Genomic DNA, 11,609 nt, shown 5'->3' on the forward strand with positions numbered 1-11,609 from the left:
GTATTGGAGAAGAACGTCTTTATTATCTTATTATTTATCTCGAGATTAATAATTTTTAAAATTTTGATCCAACATTTAATATGGTATAAAATAATGTAATTAATATGATATAAATAATTTTGGAATTGGTTAAATTAGAATTTAATAAAAAAAATTATCTTTATTTTTTTCGAAATTGTCATCTCTAGTGATTGTAACCGAACGAGCCATTAGGGACTTATGTGCTACAGTCGAAAATTTGATGCTGTTAAGAATTGAAAGTCAAAATTGGCAATTGGCATTCGACGACCACGCCTTTCATCTAGACTACCCACGTAAATCTGCCACCCCCTCGCCCATTCCCGTCGTCGCTCCGGCGTGCCCTTACCCCGGAGGAATCCATGACCGTCGTTGCTGAGGTGTCAACCACATGCCAGGCGGAAGAATGAGAAAGAAATCTAATACTAGAAGAATTAACTCCCTACCTCAACAACCTTCAATGGCTTCTTCCTCTCCTTTTCTTCTCCATTACAGAAAGATCTCCGTCCTTGTCTTTTTAATCCTAGTTGTTTGTTTAGTAGTTTTTTTAAATACTTCATCGACAAAGGAAGGCGGGTTTCAATACGATGTCCCGTCTAATCAGCTTTACACTGTCGAAGTGGTCAATGAGTTCCCTCACGATCCTGGCGCTTTCACTCAGGTTCATTTTTTCTTTCATTTCTTTTAATTTTAGTTGATCATCTAGACTTATGTTGAGTTCTAGCGCCTCTTTCATTTAATTTGTGTCATCAGAAATAGGGATTAGAAATTCAGTTCGCATATGAAAAAATTTGTCTAATTAGAGTATTTTCTTATTGAGCTAGTAGGATAAAATGGACTCTATACTATGTGTTTCAAATTTTCTTTCAAATATTTTCGAATTGTTTAGTTGGCTTTGCTGCTGGCATGTAATGTACCTAAAAAAGAGAGACCTAATTCCTTATCAAACACATGTTGCAGGACAGGCTGAGTTCTCAATTCTCATTTCTCTTAGGTATGAAATTAGAGCTAGTACAAGTATCTGGTATCTTCATATCAGATCATACATCTAATCGAAATAATTATAGTTCCTTTACTGCATTTACAATAAACATCACCAATTGATAGAAAGTTTCAGCAAACCGACAATAAGAATCAACTTTAAGGCGTTATTTGATGACTGTACTGGAGTCTTTCTCCATGGCTTAGTTTGCGTCATTCACCTTTGATGGTTCTCTTTCCTGAACATTTGTAAATGAAATGACTAACGGCCCAATATTCTCTTTAATCTCATTCCTGTCAATAGATGCGGAGACTGTTCCCCATTCACCTCGATCAACTATGATGATGGAGTTATATGTAATCTTAGGTGAAACTGTTCTATTTAACTACTTTAAACATGCTTAACATTTACCGGGCCAAAACCTAAATGAGCAAAGACAAAATACATTTTTCTTCGCACTATCAGCTTACAAATGGTAAGATCTCAACCATTGTTGTAAAATGATTGAAATCTATGGATGTTGCTATTAGATATCGATGTTCTCCCCTCTCTTTGCTTGCTTTTTAGTTTTAAGATGTTTTGCTTGGTAATAAACCTGAAATATTATGGGTTGGCTACATTTATCCTATTCAATTCTATTTAGAAGTCCCAAAGTAGGGGCCAGCTATAGTATTAAACTATTGATCATATGGTTTTTTCTTTTGATAAGTAATCAGATAGCACTTTTTCCATCTAATAATACTGAACAGTGAACACTTTTTTTTTTTTTTACAGGGACTGCTGTATGCAGAAAATGATACCCTATTTGAGTCTACTGGAATGAATGGGGCTGTGAGTTTCCCTCTGGTTCTAAAGTTGACTTCAACTGATTATTTCTTAGGAAGATTTGGTTTACCAGAATATTTTCGTAACTGATAGTGTTTATGATATTTGACTACAGTCATCTGTTCGGAAGGTCACTCTGCAGACTGGCGAGGTAATTGGCTTAGATGCGCTGAATGAAAGATGGTGTGAAATAAAATAGTTTAGATAAGTTCTTTTATCATTTCAGTTATTATGTTCAAAATGAGAATTTTAAAAACAAAATGATGTAAAAATTATGAAAGTTAGAAAACAGGAAACAAAGGATGAGAAACATAATTGCCCAAGAAGATGCAATGAATGTGGAAGCTTATTCCCTATTAAGGAAACATCCTGCCATACGGTAACTTTGTAAAGTGCTGATGTTTCTTTTTATGCAGCAGCTGTTCCCATGATATACATTATCAAAAAAAGAAAATGTGTTCCCATGATATTAACATTGACCAATGACAAGTGCAATAGATAGTTATTTACGTTCAAGCTCAGTTGGAGATGCCGAGTTGATATATCATTGAACCTTTTTCCTTCTGGCATTCACAGGTTAAGGCTATCCAGAAAATGCAGTACTCTGACTTTGGGGAGGGCTTAACTCTTCTTGGTGATAGGTTTGTGATCTAAACTGAATGGTTTTGCTTTTCATTCAGCCGATGATAGGTTTTCTTTTTTATCTTAAAAAAAAGAATGTTTTTACTCTTCTTGATTCAACTAGTGAAGAAATTCATGTGATAAGTAACTCGTTCTTTTCCAAAAGAAAATATTGTTTCCCATTAGTTATAAGCTATATAGTGTGATAATGATGCTTCTGGGGAACTTACTTTCTGGGAGAATACGATGCTAATCAATATGTTGTTTTTGACTAATAAAGGAAAACATGTTTTTGTTGCCCACATGGATATAGTCCCTTTTAGGTTTTTGACTACTATGATCTTTTATGACTTGATGCCTGAACCCGACTCCAACTCCTAGTGTTCCAGTTGAAACTCAAGGAGATGGAACTAAACAGGCTTGCGTCAACGATGTTGTAGTCGTAGTAGTCCTCTAATCGGAAATCTTTTAATATCCGCTCATGATTCATGGAACCCGGAATCCGACTAGTGAAACCAGGCTTTTGTGGTTCCTCTCTCTCTCTCTCTCTCTCTCCCTTTCTCTCTCTCCCTCTCTGTAAGGAAGAGTTTATCTATCCTCCTCTCGGTACTTCTGCATGATTATGTCTTATTCTGCTAAATAAGTTGATAGCTCCTAAAATTTGAAGGGCTTCTGAAAACTCCCTTGATTGCGGAAGTACCCACTGTGCTTTCGAATAGTTCTCTGACTTAAAATTAAATAAAAGAGTTTTGACTGCATGGTATATTCTCAATTTCTGTATTTCCTTGTACAGTGATTGTTGTTTTTCCTTTTATGATGAAAAAGATGGACCTCAAATCTGATATAATAATCTTAACTTATTTTATAGGTTGATTCAAGTAACTTGGCGGCAGAGTACTGGTTACATATATGATCGGCATAATCTGAGCAAAGTATGTCGTTTATGCTTTAATATTTGTTCAGTATTTTTTTGCAGTTTTGTGCTATTGATGTTAATAGTGGCTAGACTTGCTCAGATGAAGTCCTGTTGGATCATGGATGTAATCTAGTAAAGAATTTTATGATGTTTACTGCGAACTCTCTGGCTGGAAAAGAGAGATTTTCCCTGTGCTGATCATTTTGTTTTGATCTCGTTTGCAAATCCCAACTTTCTGACGCTGAGGTCATGGCGGAAAGTGATGAAAAAAACATAGAAAGTAGTGTCATGATGGCATTAACTATAATAGTATGTGTCTGGAACTTATACTTTTTGGCTGATAGTATGAAATCGGAAAAATTTCTATCTTTGGCTGCTCTGGATATATTGTTCGACAGGTCTACCTGTCAGTTGAGACTTTTCCTGAGTTGTCACTAGCTAAGCATCTCAATACAGTTTCTTTGATGAACATCTATATACAGTTAATCTATAATCAGTTGTTCTACATTTATTTTGATATTGCTGATAAATGCTTAACAATGACATGATAATAGACAACTACATCTTTATCTTCAAGATATTGACTATTCTTCAAGTGTATATTTCAAACTGGAAAAAGAATTCCATTAACCTAACTTAAATTTCTCTGCTTGATGAAGCTTTAAGCTGGTTTTATTTTGATTTCAGTTGCCTTCTGTATTCAACTACTTGAACAGAAAGATTGCCATTTCCAGAACGTGAATCTCGGTTTTTCGTCCGAAGTTTAATATACAACATAAACTGCCATTTGCGATGCAGAAATATGCTGTGTATTAATCCTTTCTCATTTGGGATTGTGGAGCGAGAAATGCTAGTATTTTTGTGGTTGCAAGCTTTTATAGTGACATGCACTCCTCTATATTGCTTCTTTCCCCTTCCACCTCAGTAATTCTTACAGTTGATATTCCTCTTCAGTTTGAGAAGTTCAGCCATGGTATGCCCGATGGTTGGGGATTGGCAACTGATGGGAAAGTCCTTTTTGGAAGTGATGGATCTTCTACCCTGTATCAAATTGACCCTCAAACTATGAAAGGTTTTGTCATCTGAAGGTCAAATTATGATTCAGTTGTTTTGTTCTTCATATAAGAATGTTTCGTTTTGTTCTTATGCTTTTTTTTCCCGTTCTTGCAGTAGTTAAAAAAAAATTTGTAAACTATCAAGGTGATGAAGTGCACAGATTGAATGAACTAGAGTATGTTTATGATGAAGTTTGGGCAAATGTTTGGATGGTATGGACTTGCTCACCCCAACTCCCTCTTCAGAAAGATTGATTTTCTATTACACATCGCAATTATTTTCCCTTAAAATCATCCCAAGGGCTACTAATGTGGCTACTAAGCTATTTCTCTAACTACAGACGGCAGCATCTTGAGATTCTTCTTGAAACTTAAACTGTGTTTTACTTGTTCTGCTAGTGAGTGCTTGCGGGCAAGTCCTTTTCTGGTACCTTGTAGTTATACTAACAAGGATACCAGGCATCATTGTTAAAACTTAAAAATAACATTAACTGCTTTATCTGAACCCAATATGTGAAGTTCTGGATGTTGTATGTTATCACTGAGCTTGAAGTACAGATCAATGGGTTCTCTTTGATTTGCCATGTAGTGGCTTCCTCAATTTCCAAGTCCGATGGAGAACTTTTATCTCATTACATGAGCAACCAAAATGATGGAGGATATTTTCCGAGTATACCAGTTCTCGGTGTTTTTAAAGAATCACTTGAGATCCTTATTAAAAATAATCACTTGAGACATCCTTAAACCTTTGAAGTTAGGTGTCTTATAGGTAAAGCTCTTCACTTAAACAGAGCTTCAGTCTGTGCAACAAAGCGCTAATGTGTGAGCCTCATCGATCATGGCTTGAACTGTCTTGAAAAATGTAGCACTGAACTCACTTAGGTGACGCTTACAGTTTAGACACCAAGGCACCTAAGCATTTGCCTCAGTGTCCATAGGTTCTCTCTTGAAGATGGCACAAGACATTAAGCATTAGTTGGAAAAATGATATCTTTCCTGTTAATAGCAAATATTTAGTGATTAGGAATAGAAAAATAGAAGCTTAGTTTATGAAAAACTAGTCAGTAAATTTGAATTGGAGACTCAAAGCTGCATGGTCGCAACTGTATCAGGTATTTTAAATGGTATTTGAATTGATTGAGTTAAAAAATTGGTTTTTGAGCTTGATTAACATGGCTTTGTATTTCATAAGTTCACTTAATTGCTTCCAACTCCTTTATATGTGTAATTAATATTTGTATATATAGTTATTTCTACGACAAGAGTGGGTTGCTCTAGTGGTGAGCACCCTCCACTTCCAACCAAGAGGTTGTGAGTTCGAGTCACCCCAAGAGCAAGATGGGGAGTTCTTGGAGGGAGGGAGCCGAGGGCGGAGGGTCTATCGGAAACGACCTCTCTACCCTCTACCCCGGGGTAGAGGTAAGGTCTGCGTACAAACTACCCTCCCCAGACCCCAATAGTGGGATTATACTGGGTTTATGTTGTTGTTGTATAGTTATTTCTGCATTTATTCTTTTCTTACCTAAAGTACGTGCAGTAACTGTGCTTTTTGCTCAAGTCCTAGCAAACTTTGGATTTTTTGGCTTTTTGCCTTTGACAACAATACCAGTTCTAGTAAAGTATACAATGCTTCTGTTTGATTCTGAAGCCCAAACGTTTGAATAGTTTCGTTTACAACTCAAGTGTGGCGTAGGGTTAACTCTGACTTATGTCCGCCTATCTCTGCAGACTGACTGTATAGCTAGAATATCACATAAAGATGGCTCAGTGCTTGGATGGATTCTCCTCCACAATTTGAGGTTCTTCTAACGGCTCTTTCCTAGTAGCATTACTTCAGTATTAGGAAATTATTACTCCTAAAAAATTGGAGGTAGAGTGAAATGATGCGTCTTCTGTTTCTTATGCAGAGAAGGATTGCTACACAATTTGAAGGTCAGTGTATTTTAGCAACTGCTTTTGGTTCTGTGTATAATGTTTACTTTGACCTTTTGAACATCTTCAATACTTACCTTTGCTGCAGCAAATTGATGTCTTAAATGGCATAGCATGGGATAGGGATGGCGACCGTCTTTTTGGTGAGCTCCATCATCTTGTTGCTTTTCCTTTAGTGCTTAGGGTTTGGTTATGATTATTCACAAAATATTTGAGAAAATTTCTCACTTGATGGATACCTGAAAGTCAGTTAAAAATGCATATTTACGGAGCATGCCTCCCGTGACTTAATTGGTTAAATACCTGATTAGCCATAGTAGTTGAATCAAGTTTCCACACGTTAAGAGCAAGCAATAGATATTTAATGTATGTGACGTGTGCCATTCCCAGCAATCCTAGTTTCTCAATTTGTTAGGGTCGGGTTAGGGGAAAGATTGGAAATGAGATTCTTGTCACATCAGTAAAGCATATCTATGGAGAAAAGTATGTACATGTGAAAGAATGGCAACACTCGTGTATTCGTAGACTGACCTGCCTACTGCCACTATTTTCTTCCGACATTTTTTCTGTAAATGATAGAAAAATTCAATGAGATTAATATGAAGTCATAGTTTTTATAAGTATTTACATGTATTATGAATCAAGCACGATTATAATGGTGAAGTTTGGACAGATCAACTTTTTGCCGTTATTGTGCCAAAAATGTTCATCAGTTTCATATAAATTCTGTTGTTCTATAGTAACAAGTGTACCATAACAAGGAAACATCATTAAGCCGAATTATTACTTTATTCAGTCACAGGCAAATGGTGGCCGAAGCTTTATGAGATTAAGTTGCATCCGTTGAAGACACCATTCAACGGAGACATTAAGCAGATCTGCATGCCCCCGGCATTTCCTTTTTCATAGTCTCCACTGTGGATATTCTTCTGCAGATTCTGAATTATTGTGTTAGTACATGACCAGAGGCGGCTTAACCCCCGAGCCACTAAAGCGGTCCCTTTAGGCCTCACAAAATTAGAGGCCCCAAAAGCTATTCTTCTTATATGTAATTTAAATATTTATTGTACTTATTATGTTGTCTTTTTCTTTTTGGTGGTAGTTGGTTGAGAAAAATCTAATGAAAGTGAAAGGCAATTAAATCTACACTTACTTTCTAATTCTTCAAATTCCAACTTGAACTTTCCTTTGTAAGATATTTTCTTTCAAGGTTTCTGTAGGTATGCTTCAAGCTAATTAGATCGTAAAAAACTATAGTCGATTTGTTTATCATCTTTATAAATACAAATTCCTGCATGATTATTACTTTGGAAGGAAATGATATATAGCAAGTTATATTGATGGTCAAGTAAAAAAAATCAACATTAAATTTAATAAAAACTTATCAAAAGTTAGTAATGTTTCAACAAAGATTAAATGGGTTGGTTATATCGTCAAGATTAAATTGCATCTCAAAAAGTAAAAAATAAATAAATAAACATTAAACAAAAATATCTAAAATTATTAAACAAATTTAAGGCCTCTTCACAGAGGAGAAACAATCATATTAAGATTTTGGAATGTACTTGTTTACATGCAGATTTTGTGTATGTACTTGCTGTTGGTATATTAACTTGTCCCGTGCCTAGAAGTGAACAGAAGCAAATTTGTAGCTGACTATCTGCTGCCTGCTCAAATCAATTATTATATGGGCTAGAGTAAAATGCAGCTCATGTAGAAGAGAAAGTTGACCTTATTGCCGTACTCTCCTGCTCATCTTTTCTTTTGATTATTTATGATAAAACTGCTACCTTTTATTTTATATCCTATTAATGCAAAGTTTGATTTTCACATATAAATAAATGTAAGGTTCGATTCTCACTGTTCCTTTGCATTCCCCAACACAGGGCCTGTCTCGACCTAGAAAATATCTAAGAAGGAAAAAAAAGTTGTGCCAACTGAGCCCAGTAGCCGGGTTAACTGCCCTCAAATATAAGAGAAACTTCAAATGATGCACTTAAATAAGCATAAGAAATGCCAGCTTCAAGCTTTACTTGGAAAAATGATACAATTACAAATGGCAACAAATTGTTCAAGAGATGGTGTATTAAGGATCTCTCAGTTTCGTTACCTTAAATCCTTAATTATCAAACATTTGAATTACAAAGCAGAGTTTTAATTGAACGCAAACTCTTTCTCACTCTAAATCTACTCGACTTTTTCTCTAAGCTCGCTTCTCAGTTAAACCCTTTCTGCTGTAATGTCATCCTGTAATCTCCTTAACAATGCTTTTTAACGTTTCATCCATCACTCGAAAACTCTCAAAGCCAACTTCATTCTTTGGGGTCGAATTATGGGTTGCCATTCTCATTTGCATAATTCTTTTCTTCCTCTGCTTTGCTCTCGGCATCACTCTTTATGTTATCTCAACTAGGCGACGTCGTAAAGCACGTAATGCATTGAAGCCAACGATTTCAAAAGATTTACACAATAGTTATTCAATGAGTAGAAGGCTATTGCCGCATAACGGATGGGAGATTGAAATGGGCATTGGAACCCCAGAAAAACAAGTGATATTCTCTAGTCAAGCCAGTGGACCACTGAGTAGTGCGATGGATTTAGAGTCAGCGGCTAGATATCTTCATCCTCCTGTTGCTTTTGATGTTAGGCCTAGTTACCAGTTTACATTGTCTGAGATTGAAGCAGCAACAGATGACTTTGCTGATGAAAATCTAGTTGTTTGTGGAGATTATGCCATTGTTTATTATGGTATCTTGTTTGGCAATACTAGAGTTACAATAAAGCGGTTGCTTAGTAGCAGGTTAGTTCGTGCACAAGTTACTACGAATCTGATACTTATTATAGAAATTTACCTGTAATTACCTTATAAGGACCTGATTGTATTATTATACTGTCAATTAGTGGTGGACCCAGGATTTTGTACAAGCGGATTCATTAAATACGACATCAATAATAGAAACAATATCAATTATCTTATTATTTGCTTCAAACACTGGATGGCAGGGCTAAAGCAAAGGACTTTACGAGGGAGGTAGAAGCTTTATTGGGTCTCAAACATAGACACTTGGTGAAATTGCTTGGTTATTGTTTTGAAGGATATTACAAATACTACAAATCCTCTCTCTGCTCGATCAAACAGCCATTTTATTGATCATATTAATACATTGAATGACCATTTTTTATTTATAATTGGATTAGGATAATCGTGGACGAGTATGTAGACAATGGCAATTTAGGGCAGTGGCTTCATGATTGTATCACTGAAGTTAGCCCCTTAACATGGAATATACGGATGAACATTGTTCTAGGAATTGCAAAAGGGTGTGTTTTTACTTAAATTCTTCTACTCTGAATTCACATTTCAAAAGGAGAGACCAAATTAAAACTTGACACAAATTTGGTTTATGCAGCTTGGCTTACCTTCACGAGGATACTGAACCAGCAATAATCCATCAACACCTAAAGTCAAGTAGCATATTGCTTGATAAGCAATGGAATCCAAAGATATCTGATTTTGGTATCACTAAGCTCTTAGGTTCTGATGAATGGAGTTACCCAATTACACCCCCTACTGGAATGTCAGGGTGAGTTCTTGATACAGATTTTAGCTTCTATACGCTAACAATATAAAATAATTTTACACTATCAGGTCACCTAAAAGGTCACACGTAATTGTCTTAGTAACCAGGAAAGGCAGTATATATCTCGTAGTTTCTTAAACTTATAAAAAAACTACAAACCCCATTATTTTTTGGTTGATTTGTAACTTTCTTTTCTATGGCTTGTTTCAGCTATCTTGCACCAGAATACTTATCCACTGGAATTTTAGATGATAAGTGTGATGTTTACAGCTTTGGCATACTTATCATGGAGATTGTATCTGGAAAGACTTCCATTGAGTATACTATCACAGAAATAGAGGTCTCCATTTTCTTTCTTTTTTGGCATACTCATTTATTCTGATTTTCCCAGATAAAACAAGGAAAAAGGGTGGTCTAAAATGGGGTTATAATCAATTTGCAGGAATATTTAATTGACTGGATAAAGTCAAAGGTGGAAAGCCAACAATATGATCAAATAGTGGATCCAAAGCTACCAGAAATGCCTTGTATGAAAGAACTGAAACGAATTCTGCTCATTGCTCTTAGATGTGTTGATCCAGATGTTAGCAACAGGCCTAAAATGGGAGAAGTGATTCACATGCTTGAGCCGCACGATTTACTTCTCAGCGATGTAATGTCATTCCTCTCCTTCATCATAATGTGTAATTGGTAACAAGGAAACAAGTCAGCTAACCTGTTATTATAGGTTGAGTTACACTGAATTCTTTTACATTAGTGTATATAAAATAAGTCCGAGACACTAATTCAAGCTATATCATTCTGGAAAACAAGATCCTAAAACATTATTTTATGGTACATTTTTTCATAATTTGTATGACTTTTGCTAATACAGGGACATGTGATCAAGAAACAGACATCCCGTCGCAGTTCTGTGAGCGAAGATCAGCTGCTGTCAAATAGTTAGTCTTGCTCACATGCCAATTTGATGAAACTTGATAATGTCTTATCTTCTGTTGCTGAAGCAGTTGTAATTGGTTCATCAACATAATTGTCAGATTTATTAATTGGCGTTCAAGAATGTGTAATCAATGCATATCATTAGTTTTTTTGTTGCATTTGATGGCAAATTGAGTCAATTATTACCTGGTTATCATTTTAATTGTGGCTGCTATTTCCAGAAGGATACGAAGGAAAACATTTTTCAATTTTTCCCCTACTATCCCACCCCACCCCTACGTCACCCACCCCTATCCCCGCCCACACCACCCTACCCTCCTCTACCTACCCCATCCCCCACCTTACCCCACTCTCACCCTAAATAGAAATATTATTAAGAGTACTTTCTTTTCGTGTTGTAGATAGAGTAATTTTTTTTTTCATTTCAACAAAATGAGTATTTTTTTTTCATGACGTAGAAAAAGTATTTTCTTTCATTTCAACAAAAAAATAATTTCTTTTCATGATGTAGAAAATATTTTCTTTCATTTCAAAAAAATAATGTAGTAAAAAATATTTTTTCTTTCATTTCAACAAAATGAGTGTTTTCTTTTCATGATGTAGAAAAAATATTTTTTTTATTACAACAAACTAAGTATTTTCTTTTCGCGATGTATAAAAAATATTTTCTTTCATTTCAACAAAATGCGTACTTTATTTTCATGTTGTAGAAAGAGTAATTTCCTTTTTAGTTATGGAGC

At 35.4% G+C, this 11,609-nt stretch overlaps 2 protein-coding genes across 2 annotated transcripts; both read left to right on the plus strand.

Moving 5' to 3' along the window:
• Window positions 1-225: 225 nt before the first annotated feature.
• LOC107831202 (glutaminyl-peptide cyclotransferase) lies at window positions 226-7,509 on the plus strand. The gene is made up of 11 exons (XM_016658943.2): window positions 226-679; window positions 1,775-1,831; window positions 1,941-1,976; window positions 2,402-2,466; window positions 3,315-3,378; window positions 4,317-4,434; window positions 4,533-4,630; window positions 6,146-6,216; window positions 6,325-6,349; window positions 6,438-6,492; window positions 7,146-7,509. The coding sequence occupies exons 1-11, from the start codon at window positions 410-412 to the stop codon at window positions 7,256-7,258; spliced, it is 972 nt and encodes a 323-aa protein (XP_016514429.1). The 5' UTR covers window positions 226-409; the 3' UTR covers window positions 7,259-7,509.
• Window positions 7,510-8,094: 585 nt separating this feature from the next.
• On the plus strand, window positions 8,095-10,976 carry LOC142180207 (putative serine/threonine-protein kinase At1g01540). Its single transcript, XM_075251156.1, has 7 exons — window positions 8,095-9,149; window positions 9,353-9,451; window positions 9,545-9,670; window positions 9,760-9,933; window positions 10,141-10,270; window positions 10,373-10,582; window positions 10,805-10,976. The coding sequence occupies exons 1-7, from the start codon at window positions 8,614-8,616 to the stop codon at window positions 10,874-10,876; spliced, it is 1,347 nt and encodes a 448-aa protein (XP_075107257.1). The 5' UTR covers window positions 8,095-8,613; the 3' UTR covers window positions 10,877-10,976.
• The last annotated feature ends 633 nt before the right edge of the window (window positions 10,977-11,609 follow it).

The sequence above is a fragment of the Nicotiana tabacum genome, chromosome 4, assembly GCF_000715075.1.
Source record: "Nicotiana tabacum cultivar K326 chromosome 4, ASM71507v2, whole genome shotgun sequence".
NCBI classification, from domain to species: domain Eukaryota; kingdom Viridiplantae; phylum Streptophyta; class Magnoliopsida; order Solanales; family Solanaceae; genus Nicotiana; species Nicotiana tabacum.

Bases quoted from the DNA above. Each gene is read 5' to 3' on its own strand.
- LOC107831202 (XM_016658943.2), top strand. From the start codon at position 410: ATGCCAGGCGGAAGAATGAGAAAGAAATCTAATACTAGAAGAATTAAC. The intron at 680-1,774 runs GTTCATTTTTTC...TTTTTTTTACAG, and splicing joins ATCCTGGCGCTTTCACTCAG to GGACTGCTGTATGCAGAAAA. The intron at 6,217-6,324 runs GTTCTTCTAACG...TTTCTTATGCAG, and splicing joins ATTCTCCTCCACAATTTGAG to AGAAGGATTGCTACACAATT.
- LOC142180207 (XM_075251156.1), top strand. From the start codon at position 8,614: ATGCTTTTTAACGTTTCATCCATCACTCGAAAACTCTCAAAGCCAACT. The intron at 9,934-10,140 runs GTGAGTTCTTGA...GGCTTGTTTCAG, and splicing joins CCCCCTACTGGAATGTCAGG to CTATCTTGCACCAGAATACT. The intron at 10,271-10,372 runs GTCTCCATTTTC...ATCAATTTGCAG, and splicing joins ATACTATCACAGAAATAGAG to GAATATTTAATTGACTGGAT.